A 22430-nucleotide genomic window follows, 5' to 3' on the forward strand; every position below is an offset into this window, starting at 1 on the left:
ATACTGAGATGCTGATGCATAGAGGATGTGCAGCAATTTTCAGCTTTTGTTTTTTTACAGTAATAATAACACTAGGCGGGACAGTTGTGGGGTGCGCACATCTAAGGCCTGAGGCCACATACTTCCTTTTACTGACCGCTGTACTTCTCCTTGTTTGCGTTAGACTGGATTTATTGTCTCATTCATGAGTTTGAGCCTCAAGACACCTTATGTTCTTTGTTTCCTGTGCTGGAAGCTGTTCAGGGTAATAGGTAGGGAGGGGAGGCCAGGTTACATAAGGAAGCATTTCTGGTAAATTGTCTAAAAAGACGGATCCTTGAATCTCCTGCACTCTGCAGCTCTTCCTGGCCCCCTGACCCACAGCCTTAGCTGTGTGCACACCTTTTTTCTTCATCCTCTTCTTGCCAGACTCAGAGTCACGGCCCCAGTGAAACCACTGTGGCAAAAGCAAAAAATTGGCCAGTTGCCACATGCCTAAGGAACTCTGCTTCGCTTCACTCCTTTAACACTCCCGGTGACTCCTTCCTTCTGGAACGTCTCGTGTGCCTCAGCAGCCATGATTCCACTCCATCTCCCTGGGCTCTTTGTGGGCCTGGTGTCCTCCTTGTCTCCTTGAATGTGTCACTCCCTGGGGGCTCTGTCCTCCATGCATCTCTCTCCCTAGACCGTCTCTGGTCCTAGCGCTGCTGGTCACCTGTACAGTGATGACCTGCAGGTCACCTGTTTTGACCTCACTCTGAGCTTCCCAGCTAATTTATTATGCTTCAGATTTAATCTGTTCAGAACTGAAGCTACCTTCCCATCAAACGTTTCTTTCTTTTCCATTATGTACTGTTTCCATTAGTGGCAGTACTGTGTATCTACTCGCCTAGGCCAGGAGTGTCAGAATCATCTTAGAGGCCTGTTCTTTCCAGAAAATAGGCTGCGCTGCTTCTACACACATAGCGTAAGCCGGTGGGTAAGGGTCAGACAGGCACCTTCTTGGCAGATGAGGCTGTTGAAATAGATTTGCTAAATATTCTTTAAGAAGATTCACTTTTTTATGAATAATAAGGTAAGATCCTGCGAGCGAGTTTCTCAAAATAAATTCTGAGAGCTGTCTATTTTCTCCTGTTATGTTTTTCATGTTTTTCTCATGAAAATACTTTATTTAAAAAAAACTATGAAAATGGTATGTGCTCCTTCTAGAAAAAATTAGTTAAGAGAGTATAACTAAGATGTCTGTGTCACTCAGCATTTCCCCCAGCATTTCTATGCTAATAATTGCTACTATTTATTCATTGCTTACTACAGACCTGTGAGACATGTGCTACATTGTTTAATTCTCACAATAAATCTGGGTGGTATTTCCCTCATTTTACAAATGTGGGAACCACAGAGGGCTTAGGTAACTTTTCTAGGGTCACACAGCTCTGGGCTGTCAGTTGACAGAGGTGACATTTCACTCAGGTTCTCTGGTGTCTAAGTGCATTCTTTTAACTGTTTGACATTAAAGTATCTTGAGGACCAGTGGTCTGTGTGCACACAAGTACCTGCGGACATGCTCAGTGGCAGGCCGTGCGCTGAGTGGGTCTGCAGAGCTGGGAAGGCCTCCGCAGGGAAGGGCCTCATGGGGCGTGGCCCTGGAGCTCCAGGCCACACCGTGATTCCTCTGCCCCACAGCGTGGCAGGGAAGCAGAGCACCCCTGACGGCAAGGAAACACACGGGAAGCTCTGTGATAACCATTGTGGAATGAATACTAAAGGTGCCTCTTCAGATATTTCATTCTGTACAAGACCCTAGGACCTTCGGACCACCCAAGGAGAGGACTGAATTTCTGGCTCAATAACTTGGCAGTTAGATTTAATTTTTTTTAAAGGAAGAAATGCATTATTGCAGATGGGAGTATAAAGGAAACAACATGAATGGCCATGGTAATTTCTGAAGCTGAAGTCCATGGAGGTTCATGAGATTATCTTGTCAAGTTTTGATTTGTTTAAATTCTTTGTAATAAAAGGATTTTTTTACCTTCTCTTTGAATGTTTGTAGCTCTCCTATATAACTATAAAAATGACATTCTCTTCTTTTTATAGTGCTGTGCCGTGGCTTTCATTGAGAAATTAGATGCTCAGTCTTTGAATTTAAGTCAGGAAGATTTTGATCGATACATGTCTGGCCAGACTTCTCCCAGGAAGCAGGAATCTGAGAATTGGTCTCCTGATGCGTGCTTAGGTGTGAAGCAGATGTATAAGAATTTGGACCTCCTGTCTCAGTTGAATGAACGACAGGAAAGGATTATGAATGAAGCCAAGAAACTTGAGAAAGACCTCATAGATTGGACGGATGGAATCGCAAAAGAGGTTCAAGACATTGTTGAGAAATACCCACTTGAAATTAGACCCCCAAATCAGTCTGTAGCAGCTATTGACTCTGAAAATGTTGAAAATGATAAACTTCCTCCACCGTTGCAACCTCAAGTTTATGCAGGATGATGAAAACTTAACATGGATAGTATTTATTTGAGCCTGAATTGTAGCCAGCCCTTCCTACAGTCCACTGATTGGGATCTAGAGTATAACTTAATTGCTTAGAAGTATCAGCATTTTTAAAGGTACAGTTTGTGGGGATTGTTTTGTTCGTTTTGTTTTGTTTTCCTGTCAGGGGAGGCTTAGTAAATAATAAAGTACTATTTATTGAGTCACTGAAATAGATTCATTTAAGGCCTGTGTGAAAAGTTTGTCTATAAATCTATTTTTTCTCCATGGTTTTCCTATGCGCTTCCTCTGTGGCATTCACTGTGTTTTTGGATTTGATTAAATAATTGCCTTTTAAAGGAGAAAATGAATGCTACAAAAAATGTATGTGGTACCACTGTTCTACAGTTTGACATAATTTTATAATTGTAAAGATAGATATATTGCTAAGTAAATATGTAAAATTGTAAATATGTAAAAAAAAAAAAAAAAAAAGGAATGTTGTCCGTTGTGCATGGCATTTCATGTGTTAATTCCGTTTCTTTTTTTTTTTTGGTTTGAAATGAAGTATATTGAATATTTGCCTTTTAACACCGTTTTATTTGGTTTGCCCCACTAAAATGAATGCAGAAATACTTAGACATACTCTCCCTAATATGTTGGCTCCACCTTTAACAATGTGTTAGCCCTAACTTTGAGGTCCTGTTCAGTCAGAGAACATGACACCATTGAATCACGTTTTCAGTCATGTGAAGTTACTATTCAGTACAGACTGGAGACTGAACCATGCTTCCAGCACCTCTGACCTCCTTCCATTCAGCAAATGTTCCCCGAGCTCTTGGTCAGGGCGGTTGCCCTGGGGCTGAGTCAGAAGTCAGGAATTAACAGGTCTCTGCAGGCGAGAGCTGATGGAACATCTCTCTGAGCTTTAAAGTGCAGAGGCAAGGGAGGGGGCGTCTCTGCTTCCATAGTGTACTTGTGACTTTATGGACAGCCCAGTCACATGTCACGTAAGCCCCTTTCAGGATTTCTCAATGTCAGTACTATTTGGAGCCTGAGGACATTTTTATTTGGGTGCCAGCTCATGTATTGTGGAGTATTTAGTGATGTCCCTGGCCTCTGCACTCATTAGACACCAGTAGCAGCCCCCCAGTTGTGAAAAATCGTCTCCAGACATTGCCAAATGGGGGGCAGAATTGCCCCCAGTTAGGGACTGCTGATCTGTTTTGTAAGCAAAGGCGTTTTCCTCCTGATGGCTAATATGACGCAACCAAAGAAAATGGCACCAAATGTACAGTGAAATGTGAACTCAGAGCTCATTCGGTAAAGCTCTCCAGCCCCTGGCAGTGTGGAGCCTTGTCTAATCCTGGTGGAGCCTTTCACAACTAAATACACCATCGTGATTCTCCTTCCAATCAGTGATGTCTACAGACTCTCGGAGTACCTGGGAAATTGTAATTCCCAGGCACCATTTTTGCACAAGATCACATCACACAAGCAGTTAAGAAAGCTTCCTTTGCGTTTCCAGTATCTTCCTCCTGGTGTACCACAGATGCGTAGTGCAATAGTTTTGGAATAAAACTAGGGTGGGTATAAAACTCGTTACCCCTTACTTAAATTAACATCTAAAATGCATCACGTTGATACACCTATTGTCCTAAAGCACTGAAGACATGAAGCAGTCAACCGAGTCAGCGGATCGCCAAGCTCACTTGGAGTATTACCATCAAGTGTCTGGAGAATGTGCTCATAGAAACCTGGGCCCAGATGGTCTTCGTAGAGAGCTTCCCCTTTTCTTTCTTTTCTATGTACTTTCTAGGTGCTAATCCAGGTATACATACACACTCTTACTTCTCCTGGGAATATACTGTTCTTTTAGTCATTGTACATTGTGTTTATTAAATAAAATGTGCATATCGGCCTCCCCAAAAAAGCCGTCTTCTTTTGACTTCTTACCTGTGTATAAATTGTTTAATTGGTTTTTTTTAATATGTCTCGTATTGGTTGAATTCTTTGGACTCTTGCCTTATAGTTTCTCTTTAAGTTAGCATCAATATCATAGCCAGGGTTTCTGTTTTCTCAACCAGAAAGTACTGGCATTTTATGTACTATAAATGTGATTGGAACAGAAGTCCTTATCAATATAGTTTCTTAATCCATTCCTCTTCCCAATAGGTTAATTTTTGGTTCTTCATCTTAGGAAAATAGACAGTATTAATAATTCTCATGTTATAAAGGTTTCCCTTTTAAACCACAGTAGTCATTATCACACTTAAACATGAAATAGACATTAAATTAATTAAAAGCAAGAACAAGAAGGTCTTCCCAGCTGGTGAGTCCTTTGCTCCCAAAGCAGGGGACCTGGGTTCAGTCCCTGGTCCAGGAACTAGATCCCACATGCCGCAACTAAGAGTTTGCATGCTGCACCTAAAGATCCTGCATGCCGCAATGAAGATTGAAGACCCCACGCACTGTGCTGTGACTTAAGATCTGGTGCAGCCAAATAAGTAAACGTTTTAAGAAAATATTTTTTAAATACTTAAAAATTTTTTGTAAGTACTTTGTAAAGTTGGTGAGACAGTAGATGTTAAATTTCTCACCAAAAGAGAAAAGTCCTTATGTAAGGTGATGAATGTGTTAAGCATATTGTGGTAATCATTCCACAGCGTTTGTTGTACAAAGTCAAAATGTTGTACAGCTTACACAATGAGATGTCAATTAATATCACCATAAAGTTGGGCTTCCCAGTTGGTACAGTGGTATGGAAGCCACCTACCAATGCAAGAGGTGTGGGTTCAATCCCTGGACTGAGAAGATCCCCTGGAGAAGGAAATGGCCACCCACTCCAGTATTCTTGCCTGGAGAATTCCATGGACAGAGGAGCCTGGTGGGCTGCAGAGAGTCAGATGAAACTGAGCATGCACCATAAAGCTGGGAGAAAAGACAAATCAATGCAAATATGAAAAAAAAAATTAAGTACTTTTTCAAATAAGGAACTGTAAAACTTCAAACATTTAAAAATACTACAAAGGTAAGGTAAGGTAAGTCACTTCAGTCATGTCCGACTCTGTGCGACCCCATAGACGGCAGCCCACCAGGCTCCCCGGTCCCTGGGATTCTCTAGGCAAGAACACTGGAGTGGGGTGCCATTGCCTTCTCCGAAAGGACATGAATAATTCACCATATAGACAAAAATGAACAATGATTTATCTGGGAATGTTCTTTGTTTTCCCTGAAGTGTTCATGATTTCTTGTGACTAAGAAAGCGTCACATGTTAGATTTTCTTGGCATTTCACCTGCTTACATAGTTTTGAATATGAAGATATGTGCTTTGAGAGATCAGAAACAGATCGACGGCATTCACCACTCGGCCAATTATATATAAAAGTTTGTTAAAAAGTGATCATAAATCTTTTTTAAATGGACAACAGATGAAAAATACTCAACCTCATTAGTAACCAAAGAAATAGAAAATAATTCAATAACAATTTTTTTGTCACATTGGCAAAGGTGAACATCTTATGGCAAATATAGCACTTTATGAGTGTATAGAGAATTGTGCCTCACTGATGAAAGATTATAAGATTTCCAGACAGCAAGTCAGGGCTGTGTGTCAAGAGCCTTAAAAATCTTTATACTTTAATGGCACAGTAACCCTATTTCTATAATTAGCAATGCTAAGAAAATAATGTGCTTGTGCTTAGTCGCTCAATCTTGTCCGACTCTGTGACCCTGTGAACTGTAGCCAATCAGGCTCCTCTGTCCATGGGATTTTTCAGGTGAGAATACTGGAGTGAGCTGTCATTTCCTCCTCCAGAGGATCTTCCCCACCCATGGATTGAACCCGAGTCTCCTGTGTCTTCTGCATTGCAAGCAGATTCTTTTTTTTTAATTTATTTTTTAAATTGAAGGATAATTGCTTTACAATATTGTGTTGGTTTCTGTCAAAGATCAACATGCATCAGCCATAGGTATGCTTATGTCCGCTTCCTTTTGAACCTCCCTCCCCCTACCTTACTCATCCCACCAGTCTGAGGTGGTTACAGAGCCCCAGTTTGAGTTCTGCAAATGGATTCTTTATCCTCTGAGCCATCGGGGAAGCCCAAGAAAGTAATAAAAAAATTATATAAAAACATTAAGTATAGAAGTTTAAAAATTCAGTATTTAAATTGTGTAGAGGGGGATGTTTCAATTAAAGAATAATTATGCAGAAAGCTATCCTCATATGGCATTAAGCATAATTCCAAATCTGTTTTAAAATTCCAAGCAGTGCTAGAGAAAAAAAAAAGTGTGTGTGTGTGTGTGTGTATATATATATATATATATATATATATATATATATAATCATCAGTAATTACCATTGGGTTTGAGGGTTATAGATGGTTTTAATTTTCCTTTTTGATATTTCCTTAGTCTTCTTAACTTTATACAATGGCATGGTAGTTTTATCATCAGAAAACAGAAAAAAAAATATTTTCAGAGTATAAAAACAAAAGCTTCAAACTACTGCATGACAGAATTGACTAGCACACATTAGCTCTTAAAGGGAGAAGTTTGTTTTAAAAGTGACACAGCTGTCTCTGAGCAGCGTTTCCCAGGCAACCTCTCCGTGGTTGCCAATACAGAATGCCACCTCTAGGGGTGGAATCAAGCTCTTGGCTGGCCTGCCCTGCTTTAAAAGAATAATGAGTTGTCTGCAGGGGTAGGTGTCTGGCTTAAATTTCCTCCACAGGAGTATGCACCTGTCGAAGGGTTTCCCTGCCAGAAGAAAATTGCTTGCTCCCTTAGTAAAAAGTCAATGAAGCTGAAAGAAAGCTAGTTTCTTGGATTTGAGGTAGCAGCCAGAAGACTGGTAAGCATTCTTAAATGTGGAGGCCTCTCTAAGCAGCAGGACGAGTCTGTCGTCAGAATTAAGCTGAAATTCTAGTGGCATCTGCTCTGGGCGGTGGAGAGGTGGGTTGCATTTGGTCATTTTTCTCCTGATTTGGAAAGTGAGAGGGGCGGATGGACATGGTCACTATTTCAAATGGAAACTTTCTCCTCCCCAAAATAAGAGTGACTCATTCTGAAATGAGCCCTTTGTGGGTGTTTGGGTGAACTGATTAGTGAGGGGTTGGACAAGGTGGTCTGCAGAAGCATCTTTCTTTAAAATATACTAATTTTCTGCCCTAAATATATGTGGAGCCCAGACTACATATGAAGAATGGTGCTGGAGGGACTGTGAAAGGTACATGGCCTGGACTTTGACTTCAGCTTCCTTACAATCCAGTAAAAATAGGAAGCTCTAAAAATATGAAAAGTCAAATAGCTCAAGACTTGCTTGACCATAAGATATAACGGAAGTGACAGGGACCACATCCGGGCTTAACTGCCCTGTGGAATAATTATAGTATCTCAAGTGTATTCAGCCCCTATGTACAAGGTCCTGTGCTAAGCAAGCATTTAAAATGTATTACCTCTTGAATGTAATAAACCTAGTCTAACCATTTCCTTTGTTTTGGGCTGTGCTGAATCTTCATTGCTGTGAGGGCTTTTCTCTGGTTGCGGTGCGCTGGCTTCTCACTGTGGTGGCTTCTCGTGTGGAGCACGGGCTCTACTGCGCGCAGGTTTCGGTAGTTGCGGCTCCTGGGCCCTAGAGCACAGGCTCCATAGTTGTGGTGCATGGGCTTAGTTTGCTCCGCAGTGTGTGGGATCTTCCTGGACCGAGGATTGAACCCGTGCCTCCTGCATGGGCAGGTGGATTCTTTACCATTGAGCCACTAGGGAAGCCCTAATAAACCTGGACTAACAGGAATAATAATAGGTAGATTTAATTAGTGCATAATACACGCTAGGCATTGTGCTAAGTGCTTCACATAACAACATACATTGAACCTTCTCAGGGAACCTGCGGGGAAGTTTATTACTGTTATTCCAAGGCACAGAAATGAGGCTGATGCACCAAGATGTGGGTGTCTTGCCCAAGATCACAGAGCTGAAGTGGGGAACCAGGATTCAAACCCGGGCTGTCTAGCTCCGGAGTCCCACTCTTCTTGTTCTGTTTTTACTTTGTGTTAGTAAAGTGTTAGTCGTTCAGTTGTGCCTGACTCTTTGCAATCCCATGGACTGCAGCCCACCAGGCTCCTCTGTCCATGAGATTTTCCAGGCAAGTATACTGGAGTGGGTTGCCATTTCCTTCTCCAGGGGATCTTCCCAACCCAGGGATCGAACCCAGGTCTCCTGCACTGCAGGCGGATTTTTTACCAACTGAGCTACAAGGGTAAGAACACTTAAAATGAGATCTGTTCTCTTAATATGAGATCTATCCTCTAAAATTTTTGTGTATTTAATTTTGGGTTAAATTTTATACAGGATTGTTGACTCTAGGAACAATGTTGCACAGCAGATCTCTAGAGCTTATTCATCTTGTTTAACTGAAACTCTACACCTACTGATGAATAACCCCATCTCCCATTTCCCCAGCCTCTGGTAACTGCCATTTCCTATCTTTGATTTTGTGAAAGATATCTCCTGGAGATGGAATTAGGCAGTACATGTCTTTCTGTGTCTGGCATATTTCACTTAGCCTAATGTCCCTAAGGTCCATCCATGTTCCGTATTGCAGAATTCTGCAATAAAAATTTTATTTCCTTTTTAAAAAAATCTTTATTTTATTGAAGTATAGTTGGTTTATAATGCTGTGATGATGTCTACTGTACAGCAAAGTGATTCAGTTAGACATATATATACACATTCTTTTTCATATTCTTTTCCATTGTGGTTTATCACAAGTTGTTGAATACAGTTCCCTGTACTATAGAGTAGGACCTTGTTGTTAATCCATCTTATATATAATAACTTGCACAGAATTTTCTTAATTATTTTTTAATATTTTGGCCAGGCTGCTCAGCATGCAGGATCTTTAGTTCCCCAACCAGGGATTAAACTTAAGTCCCTTGCAGTGGAAGTACAGAGTCTTAACCATTGGACCAGCAGGGAAGTCTCAGAATTTCCTTGTTTTTTTTTTTAAAGGCTGAGTAGCATTCCATCGTATGTACACACATTTTCTTTATCCAGTCATCTCTTGGACATTTAGGTTTTTTTCCCACCTCTCAGCAACTGTGACTAGTGTTGCAGTGAACACAGAGTTCAGACTTCCATTCATCCTGATTCTGTTCTGTTGGATATATTCCTGGAAGTGCTGGATCATATGGCTGATCTCTTGTTAATTTTGGGGAGCCACCATACTATTTTTCATAGCAGTTGTACCATTTTACATTCCCACAGAGTCTCCACTTCAAAACACCATTTTATATCAACTCTCCCCAAGATCTCAGAGAACTGAGAAGAGAGAGGTTGGTAAAGAGTTTTGGGGCTTCAGGAAGATAATGAAATTTGAAGAGTTTTTATTAGAGAAAAGATGAAAAAGGAGAGGTTTGAAGTGGGGTGTGGCTGTTTTTGTTATTAGGCAATTAGGAGTATAGCATTTCAAGCTACAGTATTTGATTCATGTTTTAAGAGAATTTTATCAATTCCAGCCATGAATTTCCAGTCGACCCTGGGGTGCAGCCTTGAGTTGCTCACAGCCAAAATTAGACATCAAAAAGTGTGGCTAGCAGCCAAATTTGGTCCACCCCCTGCTTTTGTAAATAAAGTTTTATTAGAACACTGCCACTCCCATTCATTCTGTTGCTTTCATACTACATGGCCAGAGATGAATAGTTAGAATAGAGTTCCTGTGGCCTGTAAAACCTAAAATATTTTTTGCAGAAGTTTGTCGACCACTGGTCTAATGTAGTGCAGTGATTGTTAGTTTTTCCTCCTAAATTTTTAATTTGGAAAAATGTCAAATCTACAGAAATATTGGAAGAATAATGAACAACCTACATGCCCTTCTCCTTGATCTAATCCTTAACATTTTGCCACATTTGCTTTTTCTCTCTTGTCCTCCGTCTTTTTCTTTCTCCCCTGCCACTCCCACTCTGGCTGCAGTACTTGTTAGGTGCAGATACCATAATTTTATATCCCTAAATAAATTAGATATATATATCTCCTAAGAATAAGGACAGTGTTTTACATAACAATGAAAATTTAACTTTGAGGCAATAAACAGACCAAATTCTCCAAATAGTGTCTTTAATAGATTTAAAAAAAAATAAAATCCAGTTTCATGTGCAGGATTAATTACCACATTTATTGGTCATGTCTTTTTAGTCTTCTTTAAATAATTGCCAGCCTTATTTTGTTTGGGTGTGTTTTTTCAGCTTTATTGATATAGTTTACAAAACTGTAGGATGTTTAATGTGTACATGAGGATTTTTGTTTTTCATGACATTGGTATATGTTTGTAGAGGGTGGGCTCAATGTTTAGAGAACGTCGCTCATCCGGGATTTGTTTGGTCATTTCATGGTGACTAGATTTGAGTTTTCACTGGAAGGACTGATGCTGAAGCTGAAGCTCCAATACTTTGGCCACCTGATGTGAAGAGCCGACTCACTGGAAAAGACCCTGATGCTGGGAAAGATTGAGGGCAGGAGGAGAAGGGGGCGACAGAGGATGAGATGGTTGAATGGCATCATTGATTCAATGGACATGAGTTTGAGCAAACTCCATGAGATAGTGAAGGACAGCGAAGCCTGGCGTGCTGCAGTCCATGGGGTCTCAAAGAGTCAGATACAACTGACTGAACAACAGGGTTTGTGTTTTAGGGGCAGGAGTACCAAAGAGGGGCTGTGTCCTTGTCAGCGCCCCCATCAGGAGACTGATTTTTAATGCAGGAAAACTACCCCAATGGTGGTAAACAGGTTTGAATTGCTAAAGACACACAAATGACAGGACTCAATAAGGCAGTGCTTACAAATCTAGAGTTTATCTCAGGAAAAGGGTACAAGATAGCAACGCCATTAATGTAAGGAACAGTATCACAGCCAAAGGCTGTCACCCTATGTGCACAGAACACCTGGGAACAGGACCTGTTCATGTAGAGAATCTAGATGTGCACACATATTCCCAATGTTTGCAGTCATTTGAGGGTTGGTATTCATTTAAACAGACAGCTGCTCCATCCAGTACCACCAGCACAGACACTTTTTTAATACTTGACATTTCTTTTCCTCCCTGATCAGTAACAATCTATACTTTTGAGGGTATTTCTTTTGACTGATTAAACCATAAGTAATCTATCACTGATTTTCTTCGCCCCTCCCAACAAAATGTAGCTTTTCTCATGTACCGTCTATTATTTCTCATGGGAATATAGGTTTAAGGCTTTGTCTCTTGTTTCAGGTTCGAAACATCTTGAGAATGTAACCAAATTTCTTTTCTTGGGTCACGTACTTTGACAGATATTGGTTCCCAGCAAGAGTAATCTCTCAACAAGGCCCATGTGTCCTCGGTTGGCCATGAGAGAAATGTCCCAGCGTAGATCATCTGTACTTACGTACATAAAGGAAACGGGAACCTGAAGGGGCAGCCACGTTGGTCCTGGTCCAGACAGGTGCACGGTCAGACCTCCCACCGCTTTGTCCACTGTGAGGACATAGACCACGCCTAGAAGTTCACTAAAAAAAAAAAATTGGTGGACTGTATGTAACATAAAATTGACCATTTTCAAGTGTACAATTCAGTGTCATTAAAGTACATTCACAAATGTTGTGCCACTATACATTTCTAGAATTTGTTCATCATCCCAGGCAGAAACTTGGTACCCATTAAACAATAACTCCTCACTCCCCACCCCCTACAGTTCCCAGTAACCTCTATTCCACTTTCCTAATCAATTTGCCTATTCTAGCTCCTTCGTGTAAGGGAAATCATACTATATATATTCTTTTGTTTCTGACTTATTTCATTGATCATAATGTTTTCAAGGCTAATCCTTGCTGTTGCAAGTATCAGAATTTCTTCCTTTTTAAGATTAAATTCCATTCTATGTACATATCAGACTTTAAAAATTCAGACTTAAATTGAAGAAAGTAGGAAAACCACTAGACCATTCAGGTATGACCTGAATCAAATCCCTTATGATGATACAATGGAAGTGACAAACAGATTCAAAGGATTAGATCTGATAGATAGAGTGCCTGAAGAACTATGGACCAAGGTTCATGATGTTGTACAGGAGGCAGTGATCAAGACCATCCCCAAGAAAAAGAAATGCAAAAAAGCAAAATGGTTGTCTGAGGAGGCCTTACAAATAGCTGAGAAAAGAAGAGAAGCTAAAGGTAAAGGAGAAAAGGAAAGATACACCCATTTGAATGCAGAGCTCCAAAGAAAAGCAAGGAGAGATAAGAAAGACTTCTTCAGTGAGCGATGCAAAGAAATAGAGGAAAACAATAGAATGGGAAAGACTAGATATCTCTTCAAGAAAATTAGAGATGCCAAGGGAACATTTCATGCAAAGATGGGCTCAATAAAGGACATAATGTTATGGATCTAACAGAAGCAGAAGATACTCAGAAGAGGTGGCAACAAAACACAGAACTGTACAAAAAAGAGCTTCACAACCCAGATAATCACGATGGTGTGATCACTCACCTAGAGGCAAACATCCTGGAATGCTAAGTCAAGTGGGTCTTAGAAAGCATCACTACTGTGGAGGTGATGGAACTCCAGTTGACCTATTTCAAATCCTAAAAGATGATGCTGTGAAAGTGCTGCACTCAGTATGCCAGCAAATTTGAAAAACTCAGCAATGGCCACAAGACTGGAAAAGGTCAGTTTTCATTCCAATCCCAAAGAAAGGCAATGCCAAAGGATGTTCGAACTACCATATAACGGCACTCAATCTCACACACTAGCAAAGTAATGCTCAAAATTCTCCAAGCCAGGCTTCAACAGTACGTGAACCGTGAACTTTCAGATGTTCAAGCTGGATTTAGAAAAGGCAGAGGAACCAGAGATCAAATTGCCAGCATCCACTGGATCATGGAAAAAACAAGAGAGTTCCAGAAAATGTCTACTCCTGCTTTACTGACTACACCAAGCCTTTGTGTGGATGATAACAAACTGTGGAAAATTCTTAAAGAGACGGAAATACCAGACCACCTTACCTGCCTCCTGAGAATTCTGTATGCAGATCAAGAAGCAACAGTTAGAACTGGACATGGAACAACAGACTGGTTCCAAATAGGACAAGGAGTACGTCAAGGCTGTATATCATCACCCTGCTTATTTAACTTATATGCAGAGTACATCACGAGAAACGCTGGGCTGGAGGAAGCACAAGCTGGAATCAAGATTGCTGGGAGAAATATCAATCACCTCAGATATGCAGATGACACCACCCTTATGGCAGAAAGTGAAGAAGAACTAAAGAGCCTCTTGATGAAAGTGAAAGAGGAGAGTGAAAAAGTTGGCTTAAAGTTCAACATTCAGAAAACTAAGATCATGGCATCTGGTCCCATCACTTCATGGCAAATAGATGGGGAGACAGTGGAAACAGTGACTGACTTTATTTTTCTGGGCTCCAAAATCACTGCAGATGGTGATTGCAACCATGAAATTAAAGATGCTTACTCCTTGGAAGGAAAGTTATGACCAACCTAGACAGCGTATTAAAAAGCAGAGACATTACTTTGTCAACAAAGGTCTGTCTAGTCAAGGCTATGGTTTCTCTCTTGATCCAGTGGTTAAGACTTTGCCTTCCAATGCAGAGGGTGCTGGTTCAGTCTCTGGTCGGGGAGCTAAGAACCTACCTGCCTCACAGCCAAAAAACCAAAACATAAAACAGAAGCAGTAATGTAACAAATTCAATAAAGATTTATTTTTTTTAAGTCTTGGGCTTCCCTAGTGGCTCACTGGGGCTTCCCTGGTGTCTCAGCTGGCAAAGAATCTGCCTGCAATGTGGGAGACCTGGGTTCGGTTCCTGAGTTGGCAAAATCCCCTGGAGAAGGGAATGGCTGCCCACTCCAGTATTCTGGCCTGGAGAATTCCATGGACTATATAGTCCATGGGGTCAAAAAGAGTTGGACATGACTAAGATACTTTCACTAAAAAAATGGTCCACATCAAAAAGCCTACGGTCCACATCTTAGCCTTTATGCCAATCTTCCTCCGTTATGGCCTTGATTTTTTTTTTTAACGAAGAAATGTCAATTATTTTAAAATTCGAAATAATCTCAATCTTAAGGAAAATTAGCAACTATGAGACAAAGAACTACTGCCTTTATATTAAAAGTTTTTATTTTGGAATTTGATGCCCTAGGCTCGTTGGAATTCTTTTCTTTCAGAAATTTCTCTACGCCTTGAAATTTCATATCCTAGGGCCTTTGAGGAGACCTAGTTGTGGGAAACTCAGATTCCTGTAATATTTCTATCAAGGTTTTGATGGCACTGTGTCAATTTCTTCCTTTTTTATTTTCATTTAAACATTAACTGTCTAAAGATTTTCACAGGATTAGAGCCTTGAAAGTTACTCCCTGCCTTGTTTTGATTTTCTTTTGTAAAGTCTTAATGTTTTGAAAGCAGCTTTATTGAGAGATAATTCATATACCACACAAATATATAGTTAAAATGTACAGTTCAGTGGTTTCCATTATATTCACAGACTTGTGCAACCATGACCACAATAAATTTTTGAACATTTTCATTGTCCCCAAAGAAACTCTCCTTTAGTTATCACCCTTCAATTTGCCTCCCACCTTAGGCAGCCTTTAGTCTAGTTTCTGTGTCCATAGATTTGCTTATTCTGGACACTTCATATCAATGGAATCATATAATCCATGGTCTTTTGTTTCTGGCTTCTTTCACTTAGTATGTTTCCAAGGTTCATCTATATTACAGCATGTAGCAGTACTCCCTTCCCCTTTATGGGTGAATAATATTCCAATAAAGGACAGAAATGGTATGGACCTAACAGAAGCAGAAGATATTAAGAAGAGGTGGCAAGAATACACAGAAGAACTGTACAAAAAAAATCTTCACGACCCAGATAATCACGATGGTGTGGTCACTCACCCAGAGCCAGACATCCTGGTATGTGAAGTCAAGTGGGCCTTAGGAAGTATCACTATGAACAAAGCCATTGGAGGTGATGGAATTCCAGTTGAGCTATTTCAAATCCTGAAAGATGATCCTGTGAAAGTGCTGCACTCAATATGCTAGCAAATTTGGAAAACTCAGCAGTGGCCACAGGACTGGAAAAGGTCAGTGTTCATTCCAATCCCAAAGAAAGGCAATGCCAAAGAGAGCTCAAACTACCGCACAATTGCACTCATCTCACACGCTAGTAAAGTGATGCTCAAAATTCTCCAAGCCAGGCTTCAGCAATACGTGAACTGTGAACTTCCACGTGTTCAAACTGGTTTTAGAAAAGGCAGAGGAACCAGAGATCAAATTGCCAACATCTGCTGGGTCATCGAAAAAGCAAGAGAGTTCCAGGAAAATATCTATTTCTGCTTTACTGACTATGCCAAAGCCTTTGACTGTGTGGATCACAATAAACTGTGGAAAATTCTGAAAGAGATGGGAATACCAGACCACCTGGCCTGCCTCTTGAGAAACCTGTTATGCAGGTCAGGAAGCACCAGTTCGAACTGGACATGGAACAACAGACTGGTTCCAAATAGGACAAGGAGTACATCAAGGCTGTATATTGTCACCCTGCTTATTTAACTTCTATGCAGAGTACATCATGAGAAATGCTGGGCTGGAGGAAGCACAAGCTGGAATCAAGATTGCTGGGAGAAATATCAATCACCTCAGATATACAGATGACACCACCCTTATGGCAGAAAGTGAAGAAGAACTAAAGAGCCTCTTGATGAAAGTGAAAGAGGAGAGTAAAAAAGTTGGCTTAAAGCTCAACATTCAGAAAACTAAGATCATGGCATCCGGTCCCATCACTTCATGGCAAATAGATGGGGAAACACTGGAAACAGTGGCTGACTTTATTTTTCTGGGCTCAAAAATCACTGCAGATGGTGATTGCAGCCATGAAATTGAAAGACGCTTACTCCTTGGAAGGAAAGTTATGACCAACCTAGACAGCATATTCAAAAGCAGAGACATTACTTTGTCAACAAAGGTCTGTCTAGTCGAGGCTATGGTTTTTCCAGTGGTCTTGTATGGATGTGAGAGTTGGACTATAAAGAAAGCTGAGGGCCAAAGAATTGATGCTTTTGAACTGTGGTGTTGGAGAAGACTCTTGAGAATCCCTTGGACTGCAAGGAGATCCAACCAGTCCATCCTAAAGGAGATCAGTCCTGGGTGTTCATTGGAAGGACTGATGTTGAAGCTGAAACTCCAATCCTTTGGCCACCTGATGCAAAAAGCTGACTCATTTGAAAAGACCCTGTAGCTGGGAAAGACTGAGGGCAGGAGGAGAAGGGGACGACAGAGGATGAGATGGTTGGATGGCATCACCGACTCAATGGACGTGGGTTTGGGTGGACTCGGGGAGTTGGTGATGGACAGGGAGGCCTGACATGCTGTGGTTCATGGAGTAGTAAAGAGTCGGACACGACTGAGCGACTGAACTGAACTGAATATTCCATTGCATGGATATTGCCCATTTTGTTTATCCATTCATCATTTGGTGAACATTTGAGCTGTTTCCACTTGTGGGCTATGATATCGCTGTTGTGAACATCTGTGTACATCTCTTTGTTTCGCCATGTCTTCCATTCTGTTGAGTCTCTAGGAGTGGAATTACAGGGTCAAATACAAACTCAATGCTTAACTTTTTGAGGAATTGCCAATCTGTTTTCCTAAGTGGCTATGCCATCTAACTTAAAAAAAAATTCCCCGTGGGGTCATGGGGATAAAGGCTTTGAAGCTGCTACTTTCACATTCTCCGTGGACTCAATAGTAAAGTATTAGATGGTGCCAATGCCAGCGGGATTCCTTCCAGTATGGTTTTGGTCACAGCCTGGGTGACTCGGTTCCGTAATTATTACATAGCCCAATCCCGGCTGCACCTGCTGTGTTTTGGCATCTTCAGTTTGTGTGGATAAAGGGAGGGACAATAAAGTTACCCTTCTCTGGATATGTATGAAGGGACCTTTTTCTTCATCCATTCCATTAATCTAGGGGCTTCCTCATGACCCATCCTCACAAAGGTATTAGCCAACAGAGGATGGGGTGGGGGTAGCCCAGATACTCCCTCTCTGGCTAGCAGACTTCAAAGCAGGGACAGAGACCCAATTCTAAAGGTCTCCGGAGGCTCATTTCCACAAATGTTTATTAGGACGATGTCTGTGATGATCTACAAAATGTCTCCATTCCTTTACTGAATAATCCCTTATTTCCATGGCTTCCTGCCCTCCACTCTCATCTTGCCCCACTTTAATTATCTTCATGGGTGTCACAGGCTGAGCTGATTCATCAAAAATTATAGCACCAGCCAGAGAGGGCAGAACTCAACCCATGGAGATTCTGAGCTTGCTTTCATTTGGCTAGTGCTCAAAGCAGCAACCATGGGACTGAATTTGTAGCTGACTTGACATTGGTTTGCATTTCCCTTCTGATCCATTTAAGCTCCTGGAGTTTGGATTCTTTCATTTCCAGATTTCACTTGACAGTTTTATTATTAATAAGTATCTCATTTCAAAATCTGTGCTATTTCAAACCAAGGATGGCTTGTTCGTTTTCATCTGCTTTATCGGAATTATCTTTTTTAGGAGCTGTGTTTGTTTATTTAAGTTATTATTTATTATTTGGCTGCATCTGGCCTCAGCTGCAGCATGCGGGATCTTTGTTGTCTCACGCAGTGAACGGTCTCTCTAGTTGTGGCTTAGCTGCCCACTGGCATGTGGGATCTTAGTTCCCTGACCAGGGATTGAATCCGAGTCCCCTGCATTGCAAGGCGGGTTCTTAACCACCCGATCACCAGGGAAGTCCTATCCTTTTTCTTTTTAAATAATGCCTTAGCCATTAAGAGTGAGGAGGCTTTCAGTAAGTCCTACTTCAGACACCAGCTGCATGAATGGTGGCAATTAAGGAGAAGGGATACGCTACCCACTCCAGTGTTCTTGGGCTTCCCTATGGCTCATCTGGTAAAGAATCTGCCTGCAATGTGGGAGACCTGGGTTTGATCCCTGGGTAGGGAAGATCCCCTGGAGAAGCGAAAGGCTACCCACTCCAGTGTTCTGGCCTGGAGAATTCCATGGACTATAGTCCATGGGGTCGCAAAGAGTCGGACACGACTGAGAGACTTTCACTTTCACTTAACGGGGTTCAGTTGCTCAGGAAACTCATAGGGCAATGCTACAGTTTATTTCAGGAAAAAATAAATAGCAACAGTATTAAAGTAAGGACATGCATTATAGCCAAAGACTATTCCATAGCAAAAGGTCTGGAAAGACCAGGTCCTATTGTCCATTTTTTATAAGAACCAAGACAGAAATCACTTTTTCTCTTGGATCAGGAACCATCAACATGTGCATGAAAACTTTGGAACAGGGAGCCCAAAGCAGAGTCCTTTAAAGATCTTGCCGGTCATATAGGTACATTCCTCAATGGCAGAGCCCCCTGCGGGGCCTCAAGAAGCCCAGGTGTAAATTATCAGTCTGATTATTATCAATAAATAATGCTGAGAAGCTGACATAAACCATTCTAAAGCTCCTTGAACCCAAGGGTTTACAAAGCAACGCTTCATCAGTATGTTGACCAGGGGTTGGGACCCTGCCTGAACTTTCACAAAACAGTTAAAGTTTGTTGTGGTCTTACCGTGGTTAACTGTCACAGCACACATCTTTTGACAGCATTTTACAGTTTACACAACATTTGGAGGATTTTTTGTTGTTGTTGTTCAGTCGCTAAGTTGTTTCTGACTCTTTTGTGACCCCATGGACTGCAGCATGCCAGGCTTTCCTGTCCTTCACCATCTCCCAGAGTTTGCTGAAACTCATGTCCATTGAGTCTGTGATGCCATCCAGCCATCTCATCCTCTGCCACCCCTTTTTTCTCCTGCCCTCAATCTTTCCCAGCATCAGGGTCTTTTCCAGTGAGTTGGCTCTTTGCATCAAGTGGCCAAAGTATTGGAGCTTCAGCTTCAGCATCAGTCCTTCTAATGAATATTCAGGGTTGGTTTCCTTTAGGATTGACTGGTTTGATCTCCTTTTAGTCCAAGGGACTCTCAAGAGTCTTCTCCAGCACCACAGTTCAAAAACATCAATTCTTCAGTGCTCAGTTTTCTTTATGGTCTTCGACTTGAGTAAGTGGATGTTATTTTCTCCACCTTAGGAATGAAGAGTCTGAGGTTCGGAGTGTTTGTGACCTACTCAAGGGGATCCACACAGTGAACAGCAAAGCCAGGACTAGACTCCAAATCCCACCTCCAACCAGAGTCTCCTGCTCTCCTTCCTGCTGTCGAGGTATACCTTCCTTCCCAGCAAATTGTTTATCCTCAGTGAGTCCCCCATCATTATCACCAATGACATCCTTTTGTATCTGTTGGAATTCACATTTCTTCTTTTATGAAATGTTTACTGTTCTTTCACTTATGCAACAGTGTTTATTGATTCTGATATTTCATCGAGTGTAAGATGTTCATTGATTCAATAACAGCTTTTCAGAAAAAGAATTACATAAGTGTGTATGAAAATAGTGGAGTTAAAATGTTTTTATTTCTTTTTGGACTTTGATGCACAGAATTGACATGACTTATTTTTAATTTATAACAGCATATATTTATCCTGACACAATGACCTACCACACTGCTGTTCACTTTCACAATCCAGGTTTAAGTTTAGTTCACATTCACCAACTGATTTAAAGAACCTACGGCCACTTGTAGCTATTTATTGCTTGCATTGGCATGCTTGTCAAAGCCTCCACTTGTAATTTGATTGACTTTACCATCTTTGAGGTTGAAGGTATAATCTTGAGGATTAAAATATCTTTGGTTTAATTATTTTCTACTGGAAGTTAAGAAGCTTCTTTTGAAAACCAGCTGACAGCTATTAATACTTTTGTCAAAGGTAAGTGTTTCAGGGTACAGTCATTCTGTTTCACGACTCTTGAATGACTTCACAGTGGCATCTCCTAGGTTTGACCTACTTTAAGATACTTAGCAGCTTCTGCTGCCTTTGTCACATGATAAACCATCTTCATACTCAATGACTTTCTAATTCAATGGTGAATCACAGTGTTTTCCATTTTTATTAGCTATCTAGTGGATACAAAATAAAAATTTTAAGTTATGCATAAAATATAAACAATAACTTAAATTTGTTAAATAGCTGTGTGCTCATGACCCTTTTTAAGATAGGGAACATTCCAATTACCTTTGAATTGGCTTGTGCGCTTTTCCCCGAGTCCATCATTCTAACACTTAGCATGAAGACTGTGCATCTTTTTCTTAATGATTAATTGTTTAACGCTTTATTTAATTTTATTTTTGGTTGTTCTGGGTCTTCGCTGCTTTGTGCCAGCTTTCTCTAGTTGCAGTGAGTGGGGGTTACTCTTCATTGCAGTGCACAGGCTTCTCATTTTGCTGGTCTCTCTTGTTGTGGAGCATGGGCTTCAGCAGTTGCAGCATGCAGGCTTCAGTAGTTGAGGCCAAGCTCTAGAGCAAAGCCTCCGTAGTTGTGGCTTAGCTGCTTCGTGGCATATGGAATCTTCCCAGACCAGGGATCAAACCCATGTCCCCTGCATTGGCAGGCAGATTCTTACCCACTACGCCACCAGGGAAATCCTGTGCCTCTTTTTCTCTTGATTTTTGTCAGAGTTCTACCAATTATGTATGCATCTCTAAACAATATGTCCATTATATTAGCATGTTTGGAAATTTTTTTTACAGTGGAATTATGCTTCAATGTATCATTGTGTGACTTGCTCCCTGAGATTGAGCTTCTTTGCTGTGTCAGCAGTTTTCAATTATTTTTCACTGCTCTTTTGTATTGTATTTGATTATATATGAATATACCTAAGGTTTACAGGCTTGCATTTGACTGTATGAGCATTTGTTTTTCCCCTCCCCTTAATTCTTAGTGATTACAAACAGTGGTCTGGGGCGGGGCTGGGAGGAAGACTCAAGAGGGAAGGGATATATGTATGCATGCTGCTACTGCTATTAAGTCGCTTCAGTCGTGTCCGACTCTGTGCGACCCCATCGACGGAAACCCACCAGGCTCCCCCGCCCCTGGGATTCTCCAGGCAAGAACACTGGAGTGGGTTGCCATTTCCTTCTCCAATGCATGAAAGTGAAAAGTGAAAAGGAAGTCGCTCAGTCGTGTCCAACTCTTAGCGACCCCATGGACTACAGCCTACCAGGCTCCTCCATCCATGGGATTTTCCAGGCAAGAGTACTGGAGTGGGGTGCCATTGCCTTCTCCGATATGTATGCATACATTTGCCTAATTCACATTGTTGTGCAGCAGAAACTAACACAACACTGTAAAGCAATTATAGTCCAAAAACAACCAAAACAAAAAACGAACCAAAAAAATAGAGGTGCTATAAACATTACTAGGTCAATTTGTGCAGACGTGCAAGTGTTTTTCCAGGGTAACAGTCTCCGGAGATTATGTATATCTTCAAGTTTACTGGACAATGCCAATTTATTTTACAAAAATCTTTAAAATCATTTTACAAATAAATTTCATAATTTTGATTGCAGCAAGGGATACTTTTATCAGCAGTGATTAATCCCGGAGCAGAGAGACACACAGACACACACGCACACACTTTACACACACACCCATCAAACACTAAATATGCACTGCCTGAAGCCTTGTACAAAAAGCACAGGGACACACAGAGATCCACAAACATGCACCACTCATGCATACTCGGCGCAATCACTCTGACTACACACCAGTCTTACACAGAACACGCAAAAGAACGTCCCGCACTCCACGCTGGCACGCACGCACCCCACGTACTCACGTGCGAGCCCGCCACGTGACCCCGCTAGGAAGCGTGGCCTCCGCCTCCAGCGACTGAGGAGTCTTGTCCCCGCCGCGCCGCCGTCGGACGCCAGGTGTCGGAGGTCAAGGCGGCGTTGTCCGTGGCGTTTTTTTCTACCCGGAAACCACGGAAGCCGGACCTGGT

At 41.4% G+C, this 22430-nt stretch overlaps 2 protein-coding genes and 1 long non-coding RNA gene across 11 annotated transcripts in view; 2 read left to right on the forward strand and 1 right to left on the reverse strand.

Moving 5' to 3' along the window:
• RABGEF1 (RAB guanine nucleotide exchange factor 1) overlaps positions 1-2681 on the forward strand; it is a 69450-nt gene extending 66769 nt beyond the window's left edge. For all 8 annotated transcript variants that reach the window (XM_070779982.1, XM_070779983.1, XM_070779986.1 and 5 more), the window contains one exon: positions 2074-2681. In XM_070779982.1, the coding sequence (XP_070636083.1) occupies positions 2074-2472 (399 nt within the window). In that variant the 3' untranslated portion in view covers positions 2473-2681. The remainder of the gene's footprint in view (positions 1-2073) is intronic.
• Positions 2682-7156: 4475 nt separating this feature from the next.
• The window catches only part of TMEM248 (transmembrane protein 248), a 42290-nt gene continuing 27016 nt past the window's right edge, over positions 7157-22430 (forward strand). Inside the window, exons 1-2 of one of the 2 annotated variants that reach the window (XM_019987656.2) lie at positions 7157-7408; positions 19620-19750. The gene's annotated coding sequence lies outside the window, so the exon portion shown is untranslated. The remainder of the gene's footprint in view (positions 7409-19619; positions 19751-22430) is intronic. The other variant, XM_019987655.2, reaches the window with a different exon arrangement.
• On the reverse strand, positions 10681-22405 carry LOC139179742 (uncharacterized). The gene is made up of 3 exons (XR_011564087.1): positions 22266-22405; positions 11879-11995; positions 10681-10949 (listed from the first exon to the last, which is right to left on the reverse strand). It is a non-coding gene; the product is annotated as an uncharacterized lncRNA (long non-coding RNA).

Source organism: Bos indicus, chromosome 25 (genome assembly GCF_029378745.1).
Source record: "Bos indicus isolate NIAB-ARS_2022 breed Sahiwal x Tharparkar chromosome 25, NIAB-ARS_B.indTharparkar_mat_pri_1.0, whole genome shotgun sequence".
In the NCBI taxonomy this organism is placed as follows: Eukaryota; Metazoa; Chordata; class Mammalia; order Artiodactyla; family Bovidae; genus Bos; species Bos indicus.